Source organism: Maniola jurtina, chromosome 5 (genome assembly GCF_905333055.1).
Source record: "Maniola jurtina chromosome 5, ilManJurt1.1, whole genome shotgun sequence".
NCBI lineage: Eukaryota > Metazoa > Arthropoda > Insecta > Lepidoptera > Nymphalidae > Maniola > Maniola jurtina.
Window position 1 is genome coordinate 7,644,741 of NC_060033.1, and position 25,565 is coordinate 7,670,305.

Consider the following 25,565-nt stretch of genomic DNA (forward strand, 5'->3'; position numbering starts at 1 on the left):
TGCGCATATAATATTTTCAGTTATTTAGGCGTAAAATAGGAGATTTATTGGAGTTCAGTAAAAGACGAAATATCATTTTACTGCATCTAGTTAAAAGTCGGAATATACAAACAATATGTCCTGTGTTCTGTTTTATCATGGTCACCTAATTAGAAAGGGACACACTACCAACGGGAGCCCTCTCATGCGGACCGGCTTTTTCGCCACAGTGCACAGTCTAGTTAGTAAGTGTAATGTCTTTGGTAAAGCCAGACGAGAAGAAAAAAAAAACTGAGAATCCGTCTACGTTTTTTAAACTTAATTTTTTTTTAATTTATTTTACGGCCCTGGATATGACTCCTTTAAGACCAAACTTTATTTTAGCTTATGCCACTCATGGAACTAATAAGTACCTACTTACTACGTCGTAGTAGGTAGGACTTATTAGTTCCTGAAAAACTTCGCTGGTCCTGAAAAACTAATTCTAGTTCCATGATGCCAATTGATTGAGTCAAAGAGAATAACCTAATTTTCCCGTTATTTGTGAGTTATTATTCCGTGGTTGATGCTGTGTCCATTTCAGCACCAGAGTACTTTGTAAAATATCAGTCAAGACTTGGTCAAGACGTAGTCAAGACTGGTCAAGACCTTACAGGAGTGATATCCTGTATCCAGGGCCGAAAAATAAATTTAAAAAAATCATTTCAGTCATTGCCACAGAGTACAGTACTGTCAAAAATTTTGTTTGTGATTTGTTCTTTTGTTCTTTATATAGTGATCTGTGGATTTGTTTTCCAAAGAGAATAGGTATAATCACTATTTCTGATGGTTTTCTGCATGGTTTTCTGTATTAAAATATTTTTTTCTGTTAGGTGTCTTAAATAATGTCTGATCCAGAAGAATTTGAAGGTGAAATAGAATTCTTAGATGAAGATGCAGATATTGTCCAACAATGCGTGCTAAATGTTGAGAATAAGTTACTCAAAGCTGAGCCAGGCTCGCAAGATTCAGGGGCAGGCAGCACTCGGATGTTATATGAACTGCTCGTCGACAGTACTGATGAGAAACAAGAGAAGTTGAGAAGGAAACGTAAAAATGACGACGATAGCGATTACGATCCGAAGGAGGATTTACTTAGTATGCCTAATAGGAAAAGGAAACGACGACCAGCTGTGCCCCAAAATGTACAGCGCGAGCGACTAGTGGAGTTTGTTCCCAAGCCTCAGATTAAGAAGGATCCCTTTGACTACAAAATGGATTTGGGAACCCGCAGAAAACTGCAATTAAAAGTACCCGATTATGACGATCCTCTGTGTTTGCCCGTTCGAGCACTAAGAAAAGACTCTGTAGAGCTACAGAAACTTAAAAATTGGAATAATTTGTGTTTGGAACATTTCAAGAACTACGACAGTCTGTTAAGGGTTGATAAGTTACAACCAACAGTTGCATCTAAAAGGATTTTAGTTTTTAAAAATTTACACAACAAAACGAGTGGTTAGCAGATTTTACAACTTGCAAAGTTTTATTACTGATTACTTTTGTTGACGAAAGAAAAAAATGTTATTTCCTCAAGTTACTGGCCCTTTTAAGTACTTGAATTATAAAACTTATTTGGTACTAAAGTAATTATTTTCAGAGTTGTATGAAAATTTATGGAGAACTCTCCAGCATGCAGATTTCCTCACAATGTTTTTCGTCACCATTAAAGCCGGTGTATGAAGTCTACCAATTCACACCTAGCTAGCATGGTGGACTTGACCTAAACCCATCTCATTCTGAGAGAAGATCTGTGGTCATTAGTGGCCCAGAAATGTGTTAATTGATGAAAGTGATAAAAATATTTGTTGTAACTGTTTTCATTAAGTGGAAAGTGTTTATGTTAACTCTCATTTCTCCATTTTTTAGGCAAAATAGAAACAACAATGTCTGCCAAACTTAGCATTGAAAATAAAAATGGTGAGAAAAGAACAGAAGTAACTCAATCTGTCCTCCCTAAATACAGAGAGAAAAAGCTCCTTAATATCAGGTTGGTTTTAACTTCTAACTAATAACTTTGTTACTTAACTGTTTTTAAATATCATATAAAACTATATTATATACCTAACCGTTGAGCCTCAATAGCTTAACAGTTGAGGAGTGGACTGAATTCTGAAAGGTTGGCTGTTCAAACCCCACCCGTTGCACTATCATCTTCTGGCACAACCTTTACTCTTAATTGGAGGGGAAAGGGGAGTATCAGTCATGATTAGCATGGCTAATATTCTTTAAAAAAAAACATAAAATCTGAAAAAAAAAACATATAATATTATCACCTGCTTTAAGCAATTAATATTATTTGGTTTTGGTGAAGGAAAATATCTTGAAGAAATCTGAATATCTGTGAGTTAACATTGAAGTCTGCCAATCTGCACTTAGGTGGTGGCCTAACCCTCTTCATTCTGAAAGGAGATCCATGCTCTGTAGTGGGCTGGTGAAGGTTTGAAATGATGATCATGAATCCAGATTGGGTTAGATTGTTGCTCTAGACTTCAGAGTGCCTTTGGAAGAATTTAAAACTTCTATGATGTGCATACTATAATATAGAAAGGCTCTAGTATCAAGAAGCAGAATATTTTATTGCAGAATAACAAAGCCAAAGAAGCGTCGAGTATTCTATAGAAGAGATGAGGTGATATTAACAAAAGAGGTGGACAAAGGCAATGAATCACTTGTTGTGTACAAACCATCTGAGTCTTTGTCATTGGTCTACAAAATGTTTGATGACAAAGGGTAAGACATTCTGTATTATCTACTTTTTAAATTCCATTATAATTTATAAGTCAATCCTTGACTGCGATCTCACCTTGTGGTAAGTGATGATCCATGAGTTTAAAATTAAAGCAGCCTAGCTTTGAAGGGATATGGCAGTTTTTTAAATCTATACTAATAAATAAAATTGGAGTGTCTGTCTGTAATTTCGAAATAACTACCTCATATTAAGCTCATATGGTTATTTGAACTATACCAACACCGAATCACACGTTTTTAAAATTTTTGTCTGTCTGTCTGTCTGTCTGTCTGTCTGTCTGTCTGTCTGTCTGTCTGTCTGTCTGTCTGTCTGTCTGTCTGTCTGTTTGAAAAGGCTAATCTTGGGAACGGCTGAACCGATTTTGACGGGATTTTCACAGACAAGTAGAGAATTTATCAGGGAGTAACATAGGCTACTTTTTTAACCGACTTTCAAAAAGGGAGTTGTGTTTTTCTACCTATGTACACCGAAATCTCCGAGATTTCTGAACCGATTTACGTCATTTCTTTTTTAATCGATAGAGGAACTTTGCGACATTGTTTCATAAAAAATTTGGAGTCCAACTCCTCAATCCTGATGCTGCAGGGGATCTGACCAATCCACGCGGGCGAAGCTGCGGGCATCAGCTAGTCCTATATAAAAATATATTTATTCAATCATTCTTCATAATTCATAAAATTGATGTACCTACATAAGCGGACTTTAATACCTAAAAGGAAAAGGATGATAGGTATTTAATATTTATGTCATTTTGTGAAATTATTTCTGACATACTGTGGAAATTTCAGCGATGAAGGGGAGTCAGTAAACGAAGACGAGGACAGGAGGTATCTGAAGGAAGTGGCGAGCTGTAAGATGTGCGCGCCTTGCTACCAGACCTCATGGAGAGCTTTTAAGACCACTAATAACAGTAAGTTTTATAATTTTAGTGCTCTGCACTCACAAGTGTAGGCTGACCTCTAGCCAGCTGGACAGATGACCTTTAACGTAGCGGGAATTGATTATGTAAGGGAGCAAGTGATTTGGGCTAGTGTAGAAATAGAAAGATCTACCTCTGGGTGGCTATCATAACCGGAGACCAGTTGTTCTGACTGTTGTGTCTCGAAATTTGTATAAGCAGTTTTCCTAGGTTAGCCCTCTTCCATTTTAGACTGCATCACTTACCACCAGAGATTGTAGTAAGGACTTGTATCTGAGTAAAAAAAAAACATTGTTAGCTCGGTCCAGATTTCGTATTGAGTGATTGTTTTAAGTTACTTCATCACAAGCTTGTAACATGTGATAGCTGTAGGGTAGAACGGTCATCTAGTGTCAATATGTGGTGATTGCCACAAGCGGATGAATCAGGCTATACACTGGATTTGGCACCTAATATCATTGTGGTGTGGATGCCAATTCACTAGACTCGACTGGCTCAAGGCTGATGCTGAACAGGAGTGGCCTCATCTCACTGTAAAGGAAAAGGCCTGTAAAAAATAATACATATAATAATAGTAGATAGGTTAGTTGTAGATATAGCTTAGAATTACGAAGTGTTCCGTGGCGCCACCTGAATCGGGGTTCCGGCTGAAAATCAGCACTGTATTTTTGTGTATGGACAAGGCATTTATGCTGAGTTGGGACCTTTTTTCGGGTTTGTGCCACGCAGTTTATTCCAGTGCTCCTTCTACTTGAGGTCTTTTGACTTTAATGCTCAAGTATTAGAGGCGCCGGGATAACCAAACCCGTAGGTATAACTAATGTGTGGCACAGCTTTCAAAAATAAACGTTTTTCTTTCTTTCTTTCTTTCTTTCAAAAGTCTTGGCTATATTCCAAGGCTTTTTGACTTATGCTCTGTTAGAACTTCACTGATGGTATGTGAGTTGTGACTAAGACGACAACCCATATTTGTATTTGTTTGTATTTTAGAGAAGATCCTGTGCTCGATCTGCAAGCGTCCCTGCATCTCGCTGTACAATATGCTCGCTCACATGAAAAGCCACCCTTATGCGGCCGTTCGAGCTTGCAAGAAAGAGATCGCGCAGTGTTTAGCCTCCGTACGTATTCCTTTTGTGCACTAAGTTTTATTTAAATACTAGTTGATGCCCGCGACTTCGTTCGCGTGGATATGGTTTTATTTGGGAACTCTTTAATTTTCCAGGATAAACAGTAGCGTATGTGCTAATCAAGAATTTCTGCCAAATCCGTCCAGTAGTTTTTGCGTGAAGGAGTGACACAAAACCTGTATCCCTAGAGCTACCTGGCCTAAAGTTGTCTCTATATGTATATGTATTATTCTGTCTGTATATGTATTATTATGTTGTCACACTATCACACTAATATTATAAAGGCGAAAGTTTGTATGTATATTGTATTCACGCAATAACTACTGAATGGATTTGGCTCAAATTTGGAATGGAGATAGATAATATCCTGGATTAGCACATAGGCTACTTTTTATCCCGGAAAATCTAAGAGTTCCTACGGGATTTTAAAAAACCGAAATCAACGCGGGCGAAGCCGCGGGCATGTTCTAGTATTTTATTAAATTAAACATGATAATGTATCAAATAGTGTCATAGATTCTTTCCTTGTCCAAGTAGCAGACTACTTGACAAATATTCAAACGGTCTTTCGAGTTCACAGAATTTTTTTACGAGTTTATTTCCGCGATCAGCCGTTTGCAGAGTTGTTATATGGGACTTTTAAACAAATTCTTTAAGTTCTCACGAGTACTACGCTATGAGGATCACTATTTTATGATACACATCGGTCCTAACCTCAGCTTGCCGGGATGTTACGGACATTATCTAACACCTTGTATTTTTGCAGGCAGTGGAGTATCACTACAAGTGCAAAATTTGCGATGAAAAGTTCCTCAGCATCATGGCTTTGCGATCGCACGTTAAAACACATAAGGGTAAGTTTTTATAACAGACAGTTTTTAATAATTTAGGTACAGATAAAGCCAAAGCCATGAATAACGTGTCGCAAAATTCACAGTTTCGTTATTTTTTATTTTATCTTTATTTATTCTTGATTTTAAAGTTATTTTTTATAGAGAGGCATATTCACCAAGCGAATAATCTCTTAAAATAAAGGTTAAAAAATTTGAATTGTCAAGAATAATATAAAATTATTGATTTATCTGATGAAGGTAGTTTAATAAAATCGTTATTTGGCTAAATAACTGTTTTTTATATTTTTCAGGTACTGATTCGTTCAGGTGTGAAGTTTGCGACCGAAATATTACCAGCTAATAAATAATAAAGATTTGTATGGAATACATTTTTTTATTTATTTCAAAATGACCCAAAATCGCCCTAAAACCCTAAATCTAATTAATTATTCGGAAAAGGAATATAGCGGTGATAGTCCAGTGATTTAAGACGAACCTCTGACAAAGTACGGCCGGTTGTTCGATTCCGTGCACACCTCACTTTTTGGAGTTTTGTGCGTTTTAAGCAATTAAATACCATTTGGTTTGAAGTTGAGGGAAAGCATCGTGAGGAAACTTGCATGTCCGAGGGTTCTCCATAATGTTCTCAAAGGTGTGTTTGAAATTCTCAAAAGAAGTTGCTTGTTTATAATGGTGGTTGGTATCGAAACTTACTTTAATACATATTATTAAATATGAGCCCAAGTTAAAATTTCACACTAAAGCAGCTTCACATTTTACATTTACTTAAACATTTTGTTCACCAGAGTTCAGATGATGCGGTTTTACTAATAGTATTAAGTTTTTTGATACCTACCTAGTACCTACCTAATCTCTTCCCAATAAAAAAAAAATTGGTTGTCTGTAAAGTCGGTTTACTGACGATAGTTAAACGTGACAACAAAGGCCGATTGTGCTTCTTTGTCGCTCGTTCCGCGCTCTCGCTTGCACTTCAAGCCTTACATGGAACGCCTCAGAGCGAGGTAACGCCGCATGAGTCATGTTTTTTCGTGCGTGCAGCCGGCTCTATCGAATTATAAGACGTTGTCACGTCAAAAATAAAGTGCGTGATGACTAATCTATGCAAATAAGCATTGCATTTCATATATAAATTGGTATTACGTAAGTAGGTACGTATACGAAAACCTGCTGTACTGACCCTTAGCAAGCAAGGGTTGCTGTAGTAACATGCCTATTCAATTAACAATTGCAAATAGGGGCATAGTTTAATTACGGAAATTACTTGGGGTTGCTACTTCATTACGATATCGCATGTATGCAAAATATGTGATGGAAAGAATGGGGAAAGTAGTTATCTACCTAGAGCGCTATTTGCGCTGAGGGTTGTTAGGTGAAGGAGTGTAGGTATATTTTGGGTTCCGTACCTCAAAAGGACAAAAAGGAACCCTTATAGGATCACTTCGTTGTCTATCTGTCTGTCAAGAAAAGGGAATCAAAACCTATATGGCACTTCCTGTTGACCTAGAATCATGTATCATGTGCCTAGCACAAGTAAAGGAAAAAATCCTAAAACCGTGAATTTGTGGTTACATAAAAAAAAACCGGCTAAGTGCGAATCAAACTCGCGCACCGAGGGTTCCGTACTACAGAAGAAGTAAAACTGAGTAAAACGGTAAGAATCACTTTTGTTAACCAACCACAAAACTAACTTTGTTTGTAGAGCTTTTTTGTTAATATAAAGTACTAGATGATGCCCGCGACTCCGTCCGCGTGGATTTGGGTTTTTTTTAATCCCGTGGGAACTCTCGCTTTGCTTTTCCGGGATAAAAAGTTATCGAAGTCAATTTCCGGGGCGCAAGCTATTAAACCCTTATTAATTTCCGGGATAAAAAGTAGCCTATGTCCGTCCCCGGGATGTAAGCTTACTCTGTACCCAATTTCGTTAAAATGGTTCAGCCACGGGTTCAGCGGTTGAGCCGTGAAAACGTAGCTGACAGACAGACAGACACACTTTCGCATTTACAGTATTAGTATGGATGATAGAGCGTTGGTATTATTTTTCCTGTAAAGTATATAGATACCTTTTGCTTTTCGAGGCACGGAACCCTAAAAAGTACCTAAAGTGGTCCCGACTTAGAACTTTAGTTTACTAAATCACATCAAGATGGCTCTGTTCCTCCAAATTATTATACTGATTTGAGATTATATATGCTACTAGCGACCCGCCCCGGCTCGTACGGGTGGACATTTATTTTTTCTATTTTCCGGGATAAAATATAGCCTATACGGATTCGGAAGAATCCCTCTAAGTAATGGTATAAGATATTTTGAAATCTGTCCAGTAGTTTTTGAGCCTATTCAATACAAACATACAAAAATACAAAGGTTTCCTCTTTATAATATTAGTACCTATAGATAGTATAGATGTGGGGTCGGCACAACTGTCTCTTCTACCAATTACCACTCGCTTCTGTCATTCGTCAACTCAACACATTGTCCACCTCTTTTACACGCATATCCTCTTCCGCGCAATCCATCCATATTTTCTATTATCAACTCAACATTCGCATTTCGGTCGCAAGTACCTACTCCTCTCTTTTACTGCCCAACATTCTGGACCATACAGTGTCACAATAGATAAAAATGTACCAACAAAAACTTGTAATCCTACACCCCCCAGACAATGTTTATAATCTCTATATCTCATTTCCGGAGATATCGAGGTCATCGCCCCGAAGGTCGTTGACACGCGCCCGGGGGTGATTTTCGATTATTATCTTTTTTTGGGGTGAAATCTTGGGGTGAACGCCAGAGTGATATTGGAAGTAATATTGGAAGCTAATTATAAACGTATGGTGCCAGAGAGCAGCTATGTTGAATTAGATATAAATACCTATTTAGGCGCAACATAACGTAAGATTAAGATTTTGGCGGGACAAATGGCCGGTCACGTCAATCAATCATCATGTTTTATGTAGATAAAAGTAGATACCTATTTTTAAAAATTCTAACCAGGGGGATTTAAAAGTATGTAACTACCTATGCTTACAAATTGGTTTATTTTTTGAACACACAGATTTAGCTGTAGTTACTCGTAGAGCTGTAGAACCTCGATAGCTCAACGGTTGAGGAGCGGACTGAATTCCGAAAGGTCGGCGGTTCAAACCCCACCCGTTGCACTATTGTCGTACCCACTCCTGGCACAAGTTTTACGCTTAATTGGAGGGGAAAGGGGAGTATTAGTCATGATTAGCATGGCTATATTCTTTTTTAAAAAAAAATTTTGCTTATAGTCGTATAATTTAGCTGGTAGGCAGGTACTTGAAATCAGAGATTGGCAACCCTAAGTTCTAGTCGTTAGGTATCATTTATTATACTTTTAGCGATAGGTACGCATAAACCCGTCAATAGCGAGTAAGCGAGGGGTTGGAAAGGGTCGTAAATCGTGTCTTGTCACTTGCCAGGGGACGCCTTATTTGGGGTGATTTTTAACCCCCGACCCAAAAAGAGGGGTGTTATAAGTTTGACGTGTGTATCTGTGTATCTGTGTATCTGTCTGTGGTAGCGCCTAAACGAATGAACCGATTTTAATTTAGTTTTTTTTGTTTGAAAGGTGGTTTGATCGAGAGTGTTCTTAGCTATCATCCAAGAAAATCGGTTCAGGCGTTTGAAAGCTATCAGTTTTTTTTCTAGTTACTGTAACCTTCACTTGTCGGGGGTGTTATAAATTTTTAATTTACACTTGTTATATCATTTTTAGTCCATAGGGACAATATAAATTATTTTAGAAGATGAAAAAGTGACGTGTCGATTTGTCCCAAAATCTGCTAGATCTAGACTATACCTATTAATAGATACTACGTACTAGTCGTACTACCATGTGGGGTATCATTGCAAGGGCTCATTGTTTTTATCTTCAAAAATATAGAAATGGGAGTTGACATAGTCACAGTTTTAGACCTTTTTTGTGAGTTATTTCGTTTTCTCTTTCCAAGATTTCTCTTATACCAATAAGAAGAAAATTGACTGGAAGAGATATTAATGCACTGTAGTGATATGGTCGTCCTTTTTTAAGTGTATGCTGTATTTTTATTCTTTGTACTTAATATTATTAGCAATAAAGATGTTTAATAAATAAATAAATAAATAAATAAGAAGAGTACCTATCAATAATTATATTATCATTCTCAGAAACAGATGGTTGCAGAGAAGGTACATAAAATAAAATGAATGCAACTCGGGTTTTTTATATATTTAGAACAAGAAATGTATAGTTACAACCATTGAGGATATTAAATATCATATTGTAAAAACTATTGTATAAAGTGAAGAGAATGTGACAATTTTTCATTATTTTTTTATTCAATTATAATTAATTCCAATAAATTAATAATTATAGACACATAAATTACGTGAAAATATTAATTAATGAATAAATTACTTAAAACAGCCAAGTAACCACTACAGATGTAAATATTTGGTTAATAATGCCTTATTTTTAGGAATGAGTATTTTCAAAAATGTCTATACCGAACTTTAAAGAAAGAACGGTGTGTTGCGATTTTCCAAAACGCAATTCAATTTAATTTTCACCCGGAAGGGTTCAACTGCGAATTTGGAAAACCACAGGCTTAAAAATATAGGGAACAACATTTAGTCTAACGGACCTTAAACATTTACTTATTAAGTTTCACATAAAATAAAAACGGCGTTATATAAGAATATTTTATAATAAATAATATCTTTGCATCCTTTTAATTCGTATAGCGCCGTCTCTATTTGTTGTGAAACTTAAAAAGGTCATATTATATAGTCTCTAAGACGACACTAAAACTGAGTTCTTTAGGAAAGTTCAAGTTTCATAACGAGTTAAACACAGATAGATATAACAATTTAAAAAATTAATATTCACGCACAAAATATGGTTTTGTACTTTGGTGCCGCAACATTCCCGCTTAGCCAAAATTATGTTTCTAACAATAATTAAGTACCTATTACGATGAACACAGTATATTAGCTTGATTGAAGGAAAGGGACAAATCATATTATTATTAATCATATGTGAAAACTCGTTAAGATACTTAAATCGCTGTGCCCAATTACAAAGCAACAGTATTTTCTGTAATAATAGCGACTTTTTATTAACCGTGTACCCCGTGCCTTTACTGTTCTCAGATAAACTACACATCATATCAATTTTACGCTATTATACAAATGATAACAATTTTATAGAAGGACGAGTATAGTAGCGCATTTTGAGTAACAATTTTGTTATACTTTAAAGCTTTACAATAGGAGTAAATTGTTAAAGAATATCATCATAATTTAACTACTTATACAACTCCATGATATATATTTATAGACGGATGTAGAAAATTATTCTAACTCTGTTAGTTATATTTGTCCAAAAATGGAATTTATAATGAGCATGCGATGCGCGAAATCTTAAGGCGTAGGATACACGACCTCTACAAGACGCTACGAAATTCAGGTTTAGCCTCGATCTTATTCTCACTACGGTATCTTGTGCAAATCAAACGTCTTCACAAAAGCTATAATCAAGTAGAGGTAATCGTTTAAACAGACACAATAAGAATATAGAAATACCTAATTCTTAGGTATAAAACGCAAGACCAACCCGTACAAAGATTTGGATACAATTGCTTTTATTTTGTGAACTAGAACCACCTGCACGGATCACTCTTGCGCGCAATATCAACTAAATCTGTTAGTACGTTCAACACAGACACCTACATCTTAAATTTAATTAACCATAGACGAAATTAAACGTCGTCGATTTTAAATACCGGAAGATCTTTTTTTAATAATTTTTCGCACGTTTTACAAAATACGTCTTTGTATCAAAGTGTAGTCAGCGGTAACAGGAAATCAGCTGACAGATATTTAATTTCCTTTATAAATATTATATGATTGCTTCTAGAACTTACTTTGAAGTTTGGTAAAATACTTACACAATACTTTGAGATTCTTAATTTTATCTTACGTTGCATTTGTCTAATTATTATTTATTCGCTAGCCTTATACAAATTGGAAGTTGGGGTTTTCAACACCATTTGTAACCTTCTGGCCTTTTATGGGAGTATGAATGAACTACAATAATGTTAGGTATCACATGCTACTCTGCATTATAGGTACTACAAGTTTGTTCCCACCCCGTATTTCGGATTACAGCGTATTATTACAGTAAAATGTAACGTGTGCCTGTCCTTAGTTAGCGACAAGTACGGAGAACCGTGATTTAGGTAGGTGATTTAATGAATTGCATCTCAAGTGAAGTATCAGTTATACTTAGATAAAGTCACCAACCAGAACCCTCTGATAACAACCTTTTCAAAATTTCACTGGTGACAGACCCCACCTACTTATTTCCTTGAAGTTTAAATCACGTGATCGGTTTAGGGGACGCATACTTTCATAAAAGTGGCAAGTGTTCGACTTGATATTCGCATTAAGTTGCCTTCAAACTACGGAAATATAATAAATTATATAAAATATCGCTCACCCTACTTTGAAATGTCACTATTCACACTGAGATGTAATATTTACATTACATCTCAGTGTGAAAAGTGACATTTCAAAGTAGGGTGAGCGATATTTATATATTATATTATATTTCCGTAGTTTGGAGACAACTTTACAGGTTACTTGCTTAGTGTCACATACGCAGGACAAAGTGGTGTATATGTTTAAAGCCTCGTTATTATTAGTTAGGCCTTTTAATAGTTGTGTAAATGTAAAATATATTTATATTATGTAGATGGTGACAATACGTTCATGCGGCTATTTAGGGTGCGGTATTTTCGTTGTTTTGTTATTTAAGAGTTTACGTAATGGGAACGAACCGTTATGCAGTAAAGAGGAATCAACACCGAAAACAATCTAACAAATAGACAGTGAAATTGATATTACTTTTTATTTGTTTTTTATTAAATTCGAAACTAGTCAGTAATTCACCCGAAGCTGCTCCAATGCCTGTTTATTTACATATTTATTGCAACCCTTAGTTTAGCCGAAAGCTAAATTTGAAATTGAAAATTACGCGCTGAAATCGGATTTTCATTAATCTTTTCGCTCTTGTTTTACTTTTCACTGTCTATAATGATTTTGCGAACACATACGGCAACGAATTTTCATTTGAATTTAAAAAAGGTAGGTAATATTATGACATTTGAATAAGGGTGAAAATCTTAAGGCTATAGAATTGTTATTATAGACTCTATTTATTATAATTTTAGTGATAGCAATTGGCTCGGTTTTAAAACGCTGTCGTATGCTCTCACAATGGTAACGAACATGAGGAAGGCGAAAACTGACGTGGAGTCGGCTATATCTTATAAAACTATTAGGAGGCGTACGCTAGGCTAACTACTAGAGAAACGGATTCAAAAGACGAGGAAGTACCTGATGAGCAAACGTATTTAAGTATTTTTAATAATTTTACAACAATATAGCCCTCCCAACATAAAAGTGTAGGTGTTGTGCAATGCAATTATTTTACTAGCATTTTGATTTATGAAGTAATAGTAACACATTTAGTCGATGTCTCGAATTGTGCGCGACGTAAAATATTTCATCCCATCGACCGCGCAGTTGCGTCGCAACACTAAATGCAACATTTTAAATATTGAGCATTTGACTAAAGTTCGCGCATTTAAGTATCGGCACACAACTGAAAATTGAAATATTTTCAGTCGCGAACATTTAACTTACATATTATTTCCTATGGAAGATTTCATTTCTTCAATTTGTGTCTTAACTATGGGAATAGCGTAGGACTCGGCCATTGTTTTAGTATTTTGTGCCTATGTCCGAGACTAAGGCCATTCCTTATCACCTATACACCATGATTAAGCTTACGGCATAGAAAATGCTATTTATTTCTCCCATTACTATTTTATTTGGACAGTCAACGGTTCACGCAGTATCATCGGATTAGTCAATTGATTTACTTATTAAATATGGGCCATTAACCTTGTGTTTGTACGCGTGATTCCACCCACAGAACGATAGTAGAAATGTCATTCGATTGACGCAGGCTCGCCGAACGCACCCTAACTTTGCCAGGTGAGAACTGTCAAAGTCAATGAAACTCGCGGAAGCCTAACTCTCACATCGCATTTCTACCGAATATTACAAAAATACTCCACCATTCTGTGTTTCCACTTATTACCATACTTTATTAATTAAGATCATTCGTCACGTGTATTTTTATTTTGCTAATTTCACAGCCTCAATGTCAATTAGCCTATGCGTATTAGAGTATTGTTTCTGGATTGCCAATAATTACGTTTATTTTTAATATTATTTTTTAAATTTCTTAAAAAATGCATCAAAACACCATTCAAAAAGTAGCAGTTATGCTATTGATAATAGGTCTGATTATCCCTTGTCAGTTGTCACTTGTCGGGGCTCTTTACTTATTTCAACATCCACAATACTATCTCAATAGTTTTGTAGATAGGTATATTGCGATTCCAAAGCATTAATGACTACCGATTTCAGAACGTTGCTTTTATTATACCTTTCTGGATGTAGAACTTATTAAAGTTTCAAATGGTGTTTTTTGTTTATTGCTTTCCAACAGCCTTTATATTTTTTTAAATTACGCCAAATTTTCGATATAAGTAGTCGATAGTCATAAACGCCTCAATCACAGTTATTAGTAGAACGTTTTGTTAGCTGTCCACTTACATCTATGAAGATATGAATTACAGTATATTTAAAGTACATATAAAAATATTAAGTTAATTATATTGTAGCATACCTACCTGACTGCGATGGTGTAAAATTCACAATTTATTTTATTATTGCTTTTCCAGTTTTCCTCTTTATTCTAGAAACAGGCTCACGCCCTCTACTCTATTGAGCACTATTATTAATTTATCTTTAATATATTTTATTAATTATGTCCGAAAGAAGAGGGAAACACACAAAACATTCTACTAATATTAGCTCTAAGTGACTATTTCATCACCTATCAAAATCCTAACCAACATTTCACTCCAAAATATTTTGCGTTTTCACATTTACATTATTTATTATCTAAAAAGTCGATGAGTTCATTACAATACTTTGGTGTTATTGTTTCGATTCAAACGTACAATTTTGCACAAAAATGCGAAAATAACACTAAAGAATTAATGCAGTGTAAAAACTTTTACAAAGAAACGATACCCATGGATGGTTTTTGAAATAAATTTACTTTTAAATACTTAATGTCGATTAATCGCCCGATATATTTTCCCTAATAAATAAATCAATTTGGGTCACCTTTCTTTGCCTCAAGAAGTTAAAAATACAAAATATATTAAATAAGTTAAATGCACACTTACTATAAATATAGACGTAAAATACAATTAATTGCACATACACTAAATGAATGAGTTAATCTAAGAACAAAGATTGTTGAAAAATTATGATTACAATATTCGTCAACATTAATTCGACTCAGTTTCAAATATCAAATAATATTCCGCTCACACGGAAAGGTTGACTAGAATACTTAGATGCTGAGTCGAAACAACACAAAACACAACAACTATTTTTAACCTAAGAGACGACTACAATAGAATATTATTAATTAGTTTGCAAAACTTGTGCATCACACTCCCACTCATACAGTTTTTTTTTAACCGTATATACCTTTATTATAATCATAATAATAAATAAATCAAATATTTACTTAAAGATCCCACACGTCATTCTGTCTATAATTGTCTTTTAAAACTTGCTATAAAATCATAAATTCAATGATTGTTTTTTCAAGACCGAATGACGTCCAGTTTCGAGAAGGTAACTCACAATTCATCTAAATTAATACAATACACCTAATAATAAAACATATTATCACTAAATGGAATGTTAAGCATTTTAGAAGCTGGATCAAATAAAGCGTTTTTTTTTGTAATTTTTTAATTATATAAATTAATCGAAATCGTGGCTCGCTCGGTTAAATAAAGTTTACAATAAATAGTAAACAAACGGCTGACATGTAGTAACCCACATGACATTATGTCTACCAACGCCTCTTCGAGTCATTTGTTTAATATATTTTTATTAAATTACTGGCTATCAGTTATTGCACGTTTTACATTTATAATAAATATATAAATACTTGTAAATTTAAATCTTCATCTTTGGTAAGTAATGCGTACCTATTTATTAATATCTGAAATGTTACAAAACTGTTTTTACATATATTATTAAGTATATATTTTTTTACAAAAATCGTAGGGTCGTTAGGACGGCACGATAATATATCTATTCAAGTTCGATGTTTTTTCGGGTTGAAGTTATTACTTGTGTTCGGTGGCAAATCTGACGCGAGAGCTCTATTTTATATATTTTTAAACAACTTTTTTTCTATTTACAAATTTTCATTTAAACTAAGACAATTAAAGCCTACTTCGAATAGACGCAGGGTCGCATCCATACATTATTAATATAGCAGGTACCGATCATAATATGTTTAGACATCGATTTATTTACGAAACGATATCGTTAGACTAGTATGCACCATTGTTCCGCGAACGGACCATTCTTGTCACCCACGTGACCGGCTTGAGCCGACTTCCGTCTCGCTCTGGCGCGGGCGGCGCGCGGGGCGCCCCGCCCGCGCCAGCCAGCTGAATCGATTTTCCCATCTTCCTTTGATAGCGCGTGCCTTGTGACACCGCCCTAAGCGTAATCTCATTTCTATAGTCACCTCAAAATGTTTCTCAAAAACTAACCTACCTTCGCCCTCGGTGGCGTACACGGCCACGCAATTCCATAACGGCATAATAGTATGCGATGGCATACAACGGCCCAGTGCACACCACCCTCTACGCCGAATCAGTTCGCACCCCGAGATCTTTCATTCAAGATTTATTTTTAAAATTTTATCAAAACCTATCACAGTTTTTGATTAGTTTTCATTCTTAATTAGATTAATATATGATTAAAATATAAGTATAGATAATATATATTTTCCAATCTTTAACAATAACTCTATTTTAGTTGGATCGAGCCTCGCGGCGGAGGCTTCGGCCGGTCTACTATCTAGATATTTGCTATCTGTGAGCGACTGAGACGAATACAGCGACAATATACCTATTAAGTATTTGGCAAACGTTATCGATTTGAGCCGAGCCGGCCTTTAGTAAGATATGATCGCCTATGTGAGAATAGCATTAGGCTATTATTGCTAATATTTATTTTATTTATAATCGAAAACTATTTCTCGATAACCACAACCTTTCATAAGCGAAGTCGATTGTCATAATGTTATTGACTATTTAATATGTATGGTTGTCGTCGATGAGAGCATTAGATGCTTCGTCTTATAATATTATTGCGCGCTCGCTCTCCCGGTCGGCGGTCGCCATTTCACCCGGACATGCGCGTACAACGGGCCGCCATTTTGATTTCCGTAACACTTAACCCACTTGCGAGGAAATGGCGAACGCTGAACAAAGAGGTACAATGAGCAAATCGATTAAATATACAATTAATGTACAAAATATCCCGCGTGCGGGTCGTCTAGTCGGGAAGACACAGTCCGATCAGGTCCATCGCGGCGGGGCTGGGCGGCGATGTCCTCCACCGTATTAACGAGTATGTATGGGTGCGTGCCTGCTGTGCCGTCCTAGCGTCCAGCTAGGCCGTGTCCGGGACGATTTAGATCGTCTTGATCTTGTTTGTCTTGAAACTGACCTGCAGAACTCTGTTCCCGAGCGTGTAGCCGTTGAGCGACTGGATCGCGACGACGGCCTCGTCGTAGTTCGTCATCGTTATGAAGCCGTAGCCTTTGCACTTGTTCGTCTGCAGGTCGCGAATCACTTTCACGCTTTGGACGGCGCCGAACGGCCCGAACAGCTGCCAGAGGACGTTCTCCTCCGTCTCCGGGGCGAGGTTGTACACGAAGATGCACCACTCCGAGCCCACGGCGCCCGGCAGCACGCCGCCCAGCAGCTCGCCGGCCAGCGGACTGTAGCGCTGTAGACCTTTGTTGATAGCTAGAAGGGACTTGCCTGAGCTAAATCTCCCCAGAGGAGCCGGGAAGCGCAGCGCAGCCGGCAGATACGCCGCGAGCGGAGCCAGCGCCTTCCCATTGTTGCTCGGATTGTTGGCAAACTTCACTGTGATGGGCTCCGTGGCTCCCTTAGGCACTGTTCCGTTCAACTCCTGAATCGCACGTTCAGCTTCCACTCGCTGATCGAAGCGGATAAACCCTACTCCTTTCGATAACCCCTGTTCCCCGCCAGTGAAGGGCCGCCCTCCGGAGTTTTCGCAGAGGATCCGCGAAGTAATGATGCGCCCGTACGGGCTGAATAATCTCTCTAGCTCAGTCTGTGTCATTGTTTTGGGTAGGCCGGAGACGTACAAGTTCGCTCCCTTGATGGCCTCACTGCTCGGGCGGGCGTACGATACCTTGATCGTCTTGTTCTGCAGGCGCAGGCCGTTGAGCGTGGCGATGGCCTTCTCCGCGTCCTCCGGGCGGTGGTAGTTGACGAAGGCGTAGCCTAGGCTCTGCCCGCCGCCGTGCAGTGCGTGGTTGAGAGCGTCCGGGAAGGCCGCTCCTTTGTTCCGTATCAGTTTGCAGGACTCCACTTCGCCGATACTCGAGAAGAGGCTCCGAATCTCCTCTTGTGTCATGCTCTGCGGCAGGTAGTTGATGATGAGGTTGGTCTTGGACTCCTCGCCGGAGCCATTTTGCTGTTCACCGTCGCCCTTCGACATGATGGCTTAAATCATAAACGGAAAGAACGAAAGGGAAACAAAACGCGGTAAAAATAAAACACGGCACGTCCGTAACGGCGGCCCGCGCGAACGATTATGCGAGGGTTGCTGGAAGGGTGCGCGCATGTCCCGCTGTATCGATCCTCCTTACATAACCCCGTTCGTTCACCCCTCCCGGTTGGTATAGTGTCCGAAAAAACCAGATACAAGGCATCGATCCCTGTCCCGGGAACGAGCTCGAAACTGGGTACCTCCACGCCCTCGCGCGAAATTGGACCTTAAATGTAGGTAGCGCAAAGAAATTAACCGCTGTTCCCGTCCCTGGAGCGACCTAAAAAGCTCGCTCCTTGATATTTCAGTAATAAAATGTGACCTCAAAGATTTCTGGAGCGACTTGGAGTGTTGCTGAGTAGGTATTTATCACGAAGGCTATACCAATTTCGTTTTAATGTTATAGGGACAAATTGGTATTGAATATTGGTGATTTTTTTTAATAAAACATAATTATTATATCATAATATTCCTAATCTAAAGGATCCCAACAAAGACTTTCTAAATAATTGGTTTTTCTCATGCAATTGTGCCTCCGGAAGCCTGATCCTCACGGTATGAGCCAAATCCGAAACAAAAAGGCAGGTTCTATCATTTGAAAGAACAGTTTTTTAAAACTCCAGTCTTCTGAAATACAGAAAAAGACTAAATATAGATACGAGTTTACGTAGATAAGTACAAAAATAAATGCTTTAATAAAGGTCAGTAGTGGTACCTACTTACCTACTTAAAGAGAAAAGTTGGACGGCTTTTACGTAAAAGGTCAAAAGGCTCAAAGCAAAAAATTTATAAAGTTCGGATTTAAAATTGAAAACCTAAACATGTAGGTATTCTTTGCTCGTAGTATACTAATTAGTACATATACTGTAACTGTAACTATTGTAATTAAGTAGTTAGAACTGGACGATTTCTTACATTATTTTGGACGGGTGCGTTATCTGCAGGATTTCAATGAAATATGTGTGCCTACTATGAATATTTGTAGACAGTTCTATTCTGAATTAGATAACATTTAGATATGTAACCTGAAAACCAATAGCATTCCATCGGGTTTCGGGATGAACAGTGTAGTCGATGTAACTCCTTAACTTCGTCAAATCAAATCTGAATCGATTTAATGCGGTGAAGATCTGATAATTTATTACCGGAAATGGAGGATGGAACTCCATTTAACAGCAAATTTCTCGCAATACTTAGCAGTTAACGATACTTAATAGTTAATACATGTATTTAAACTTACCACATTATTATAATAGGTAGGTATTAGGCTCCTAACTCTTGACCGCTAGCTATTATATATAGGTACATAATCATAGGGATTTTCTTGGAACAATTATATTATGCCGTGGGCTTCTATTGTCTTTCTCATACGATTTGAGTAAGATATGATTTTTTAGGTTCGACTAACATTAAGTTATTAGTAGGCAAGAAATGGAGTGGAGTGATGCCCAATTATTATTTTTCTCCAAATCTCCAAAGTCGGTTGCTTTCATTGATGTTGGAAGAGCCAGCTAGATACCGACTTATCCAGATAATATTTTGTAACATGACTAGAATTCATAGACTTTACAGTTCCTCATACCTACTTGAAGTAGGTACCCTTTCACAATTCTTTATACTTGGATCGGTAAGCTGTACCTAGACAAAAAAGTAGACACACGATTGCCTTATCAACGTAATTTTTAGGGTTCCGTACCTCAGAAGGAAAAACGGAACTCTTATAGGATCACTTTATTGTCTGTCTGTCCGTCCGTCGTGTCTGTCAAGAAAATCTATAAAGTACTTCCCGTTGACCTACAATCATGTTTGGCTGGTAGGTAGGTCTTATAGCACAAGTAAATAAATAAATCTGAAAACCGCGAATTTGTGGTAACATCATTAAAAAAAAAATTAAAATGTGTTTCAATTTTGACAACCAAGTGGGGTATCATATAAAAGGGATTTACTTGTAAATTTTAAAACAGATTTTTATTTATTTTTATGCATAATAGTTTTTGATTTATCGTGCAAAATGTCCGGAAAAATACCCGATTACGGAACCCTCGGTGCGCGACTCTGACTCGCACTTGGCCGGTTTTTTATTATTTGTTTAAGCTTGTGACAAAATTCAGAAGGTACGAAAGTATAGAAACTATAGTTTGTACCTATGGATTATTTACTTAGTGCATTATTTTACCCACTAAGGGGTTGTTATCTGCATGCCTCAGTCCGACCCGTCCTGTAATTTGAGCTGTGCTTTGATAGATCAGTCAGTCAGTGAGCTTTTCTTTCATAAATTATATTCAGTATTAGTACCTACCTACTTATTACTATTATTAGTAGAGATTTTTAAACGAAACTCTTATATCATAAGTACCTCTGAGACTAAACATGTGCCATAAAAAGTAAATCATATTAAACTATATTTCTCTCAAACAATTATTTAAATAATTTTGGCAGCATAGCAGGATCAAATTCACAGTTTATTCTTCGAGTTGGCAATAGTTCAAGAGTTATCGAACTTTGGTTCGTAGCGTGGTTCTTTTTGTAAGTATATTAACATTTTGATAGGTCTCTAGGTAGGTATACTCATTTTCTTGACCTAGGACTACGAACTATTATAGCCCTCTCAGACTCCGAATGGCGAACACGCGCGAAGGTAAAAGTCAGTCCGAATTTCGGACTATATTTTCGAGAATACAATGAACTGAAGGATATAAAGACGTTCATACTATGTAAGATGTAAGAGCTTACAAGTCATATACCTACAAAGACCTGTAAACTTAATATACATACAATATTGTAACATACAAACAAAACAAAATAAACAGTTTTTCTTTTTTTCTTTAATATCCCTATTTTTAATCTGTGCCTACATTCTAGACGACTACCAAAAAAGAATGAGGCACTCAACTCAGTTTTTTTGCATGTATCTACCTATGTGCACCAATTTTTCCGAGGTTTCTGGACCGATTTGCGTTTTTTAATTACTTAACAGAAGAATTTCACGAGATGGTTCCAAATTTTTTTTTGGAGTTAACTTCTTAATCCTGATGGTGCAAGGTTACTGCCGCCTTAGTTATGGATATTCAGGACCTGTTGATGGTGAATTAATGTTGTAAATACTTACCAAACAACGACTCCATTGAAGAGTTGGGACTTCAGAGTTCAACTCCATGTCCCAACTCTTCAACACTGATGGTACAGGGTACTGCACTCCTATACCGTGGGGATTTAGGATTTTTTTAATCCTCTTGTACCTACCTACCTAATGTAGCGTAATTTAGTAATTTACGATTGTTAAAGTTTATTTATATATATAAAAATAATTATTTCTTAATCTTTCCCAGTTCCTTTATAGATACCGTAGAGTTCCCTAACTTCGTCTGCTTTTGACCGTTTTTTCAAATTTTCCGCCAATCGGATGTAAAAAAATCTGTTATGTCTGACAAACATCGTCCAATGGTAATAGTTCTTTTTATGTGTGTGTGAAAGTGTACCTACTGTTTATAGTTTAGGCAAGCTAATGACCGCTAAAAAAATAGACGAAGTTAAGGTGAAATTCCAAACTTCATCTATGCATAGGAAATTTATTTTAAACATAATGCCAATTTTATCAAAAAAATATAAATAAGATAAAATTATTCAAAAGTCCAAATACACTATCTTAATGCCTCTTAATTTTATATATTTTATACTTTTATTTAGGTAGACGAAGTTAGGGCGTACTTTGTCCAAAATCGTTCTTAAATTCAGGGGTGGCACAAAGGTATCGTAAATAAAAATGAAATATGATGAATGAATTAAACACTTTAATCGTAGTACCTAATAAAAAAAACTTATTCTTATAGATACCAATTCAACTTTGGTAACACAATTTTTGATGCCACAAAGGTATCTTAAGTAAAAAAAATGTTAAAATGTAATACATATTAAATTATAGTACCTAATCAAAATAACCAAAACAAAAAATATTTATTCTTATAGAGATCAAAGCAACTTTGGTAACACAATGCCACAAAGGTATCGTAAATAAAAATTAAATATTAAAACGAAATACATACATATAAGGTATTTTTAAGGATCAGCCAATTAAAACAATCATGTGTTGCTCTGAATTAAGAGAAACGACATTAAAGTTTATATTTTCACTAAGTTAATTGCTTATTAAAGAATTTTTACTGTTTCAATTTAATCTTTTCACGTCAGTCCTCTCATGTTGTCACCACAGAATACTTCTATTCGTTATAACCTCCAATCTTGTCAAATGCTTTGTAACTTCCAAAACACAGACAAGATACAACTCGCTGACAAATGACAGTCTTATTATGGAGCGCGGTAAAATTCAAATTCAAAGATTACTAAGAAAATGGGAATGTATTTTCTTTACATCTCCCCTCCCGGTGGAGAAAATTTAAAATTTTCTCTCAAATACAGCAATTCCTTAAACATCTAACGTAGGGACTGGTATTAATTTTGTAATATGGAAAAGGTTCGATTCTGTTTTTCTGTGCCCTGTATCAATTTTGTAAATTGAGTTTGATAATTTTTGTATTATTTCATAAGGTCCAATTTTTAGTTCATCTAATTTCTTCCTGTTTAGCTTGTTTCCATTTTCCACATAAACCATGTCTCCCACATTAAATTCATGGTGTATCCGATTCCTATCAAATAGTGTTTTGTTGTAGTTGTGTGACTTTATTGTGTTTTCTAGTGCTGTTTTTCTGTCCTCTATCCAATCACTATTGGATATCTCTTGCTTTAATTCGTTTGGTAAAATATTGACATCTGTTCCATATAAAAGATATCTTGGTGAAAAGCCAGTGACTGAATGTATAGTATTGTTGTATATATTTACACATTCTTGGGCTATTGTTGTCCATGCTCTCTTTTCCCCTTTTTCATTTATTTTACATCTGATTTTATTCACTAGTGTTTGATTGAGCCTTTCATTTAAGCCATTTGAGAATGGGGCATTTACTGCAGTGAAGACCATTGGGATTCTCTTGTCATTTAAGAATTTCTTGAATTCTTTCGAATTAATTCCTGGGTACTGGTCGGTGAGAAGCATGCCAATATCCTCCACCTCTGATATGTTCATGACTAGTTTTACAAAATCGTCTGCTGTCTGCGTTTTCGATGTTACAATAAATGCATATCTTGTAAAGTGATCTACTAAGAGATGAAGATATTTCTTTGTTGATCTTGAGCCCCCAAAGCCACCAATTGTGTCTATAGAGATTATTTCGAAAGGCTTTTTGGCCGGGCCCAGATGAGACATAAGTCCAAATTTGTCATGTCCTCTTGATTTATTTTTAATACAAATTTCACAATTACTACAAACTTTTTTAATGTTTTTCATCAAATTTTTGGCAGCATAGTGTGGACTAATTGTTTTCTGCATTTGTCCAATTCCAATATGGCACAGGTTTTTATGTATATTTTCCAATAATTTAATGCTGAATTGTTCTGATAGAATTATTTTTTCTTTTTTCCCCCTCTTTTTTAAGTAGACCATGTTTTTTTCAATCAACTTGCTTTTTTGGTTTTGTATTTCTTCATTGTTTTTCTGATCTGTTAAAATATCTTCAAGTTTAACCAAGTTAACAACTTTCAATTGTTCATCTGTATTTTCTTCAGACTCTAACACTGGGTTCCTACTTAAGCAGTCTGCTTCCAAATTTTGTTTTCCTGGAGCGTATTTTATTTTAAAATCGTACTGGGAAACATAATACATTAAATCGCCCAGCTCTTCATCCGTTCTAGATTTCAAATTCATGTTTTCTAGTGGTTTGTGATCTGAATAAACTGTAAATGATTTACCTATTAGCCAGTACTGCCAGTATCTCAGTGCTTCCTTGATAGCTAAACATTCTAAGTATATTGCCTTCTTTTTCTTCTGGGCTTCATTTAGTTTTTTTGAAAAGTATGCAACTGGTTTCTCTTTTCCATTAGGCTGGGTTTGCTTTAAAATTGCTCCAATACCTTCTATAGAAGCATCAGTGTAAATGTTGATTGGCAAATGTTGGTCAAATATTTCTAGAACTGGTTGTGAGCAAAGCAAGCTTTTTATCTTGTCAAATGCTTTCTGGCATTTGTCTGACCAAAAAAATTTTTGATTTTTCCTGAGTAAATTATGCAATGGTTCGAGTATTATTGCCCTATTTTGTATATACTCATGGTAAAAGTTTATTTTGCCCAGAAATTGTCTTACATTTTTTTGTGTTCGTGGAACTGGAAAATCCTTTATAGAAATCAGGTTATCTTTTAATGGTTTTACAGAATTATTCTGTATGATGTGGCCCAGGTATTTGACAGAGTTCGATGCGAATGTGCATTTGGTAAATTTTAACCTGAAACCTTCTGTTTTGATTGCCTCTAACAACATTGTTAAATGATTAATGTGCTCATCGAATGTTTCAGAATAAATGAGTATATCATCAATGAAATTAACTGTAAAATCCGTAAGTTTATATTTTCTCAATATGTTACTTAATATTCTCTGAAAAATTGCTGGCGATGTTTTCAGTCCGAATGGTAGGCATGTCCACTGAAAGTGGCCATCTTGTGTTACGAATCCCGTCTTTTTTCTATCTTCGATTCGTAAAGGAATGGACCAAAATGCTGAGTTTATATCTAATGTAGAAAAAAATTTGCAATTTCTAGTTTTTATTACCAGGTCTTCAATTAACGGAAATGGTTGAGCTTGAGGCACTACTATCTTGTTCAAGTCTCTGAAGTCTATGCATAGCCTGGATTTTCTGTTATCCTCTTTTTTAAATGCCAATGTAACAGGTGCCGCAAATGGACTGTATGATTCTTCTATAAGTTTATGATCCAGTAATTTTGCTATTTGGTTCTCTATTTCTTTTTTATCTTCTATAGTGCATCTATAGGGCCTCTTACTGCAATATTTGTCTACCAATAAATCTATTCTCGCTTCATATCCCTTAACAGTACCAACATCATACTTATCTTTTGCAAAAACTGATTTATATTTGCAAATCAGTGTATCTATTTTGTTTTGTTGATACTGATTTAAGTGATCTATCTTTATTTCAAAATCTTCTTCTTTAACATGTTCATTGAAATTTATTTTGTATTCTCTTGAAATGTTATTATTGTATTGTATATTTACCAATCCAATG

General features: G+C 36.0%; 2 protein-coding genes across 3 annotated transcripts in view; one reads left to right on the top strand and one right to left on the bottom strand.

The window, feature by feature from the left end:
• Positions 1-6,028, top strand: part of LOC123865573 (zinc finger protein 624-like) — a 29,547-nt gene extending 23,519 nt beyond the window's left edge. The window contains exons 1-8 of one of the 2 annotated variants that reach the window (XM_045906679.1): positions 693-736; positions 800-1,473; positions 1,885-2,005; positions 2,602-2,748; positions 3,556-3,677; positions 4,677-4,804; positions 5,580-5,667; positions 5,958-6,028. In XM_045906679.1, the coding sequence (XP_045762635.1) occupies positions 864-1,473; positions 1,885-2,005; positions 2,602-2,748; positions 3,556-3,677; positions 4,677-4,804; positions 5,580-5,667; positions 5,958-6,007 (1,266 nt within the window). In that variant the 5' untranslated portion in view covers positions 693-736; positions 800-863 and the 3' untranslated portion in view covers positions 6,008-6,028. Of the gene's footprint in view, positions 1-692; positions 737-799; positions 1,474-1,884; positions 2,006-2,601; positions 2,749-3,555; positions 3,678-4,676; positions 4,805-5,579; positions 5,668-5,957 lie in introns of those variants that run through there. The other variant, XM_045906678.1, reaches the window with a different exon arrangement.
• Positions 6,029-15,430: 9,402 nt separating this feature from the next.
• Positions 15,431-18,826, bottom strand: LOC123865574 (ELAV-like protein 4). The gene has a single exon (XM_045906680.1). It carries the CDS (start codon positions 18,385-18,387, stop codon positions 17,326-17,328), a length of 1,062 nt encoding a protein of 353 aa, XP_045762636.1. The 5' UTR covers positions 18,388-18,826; the 3' UTR covers positions 15,431-17,325.
• Positions 18,827-25,565: the final 6,739 nt, after the last annotated feature.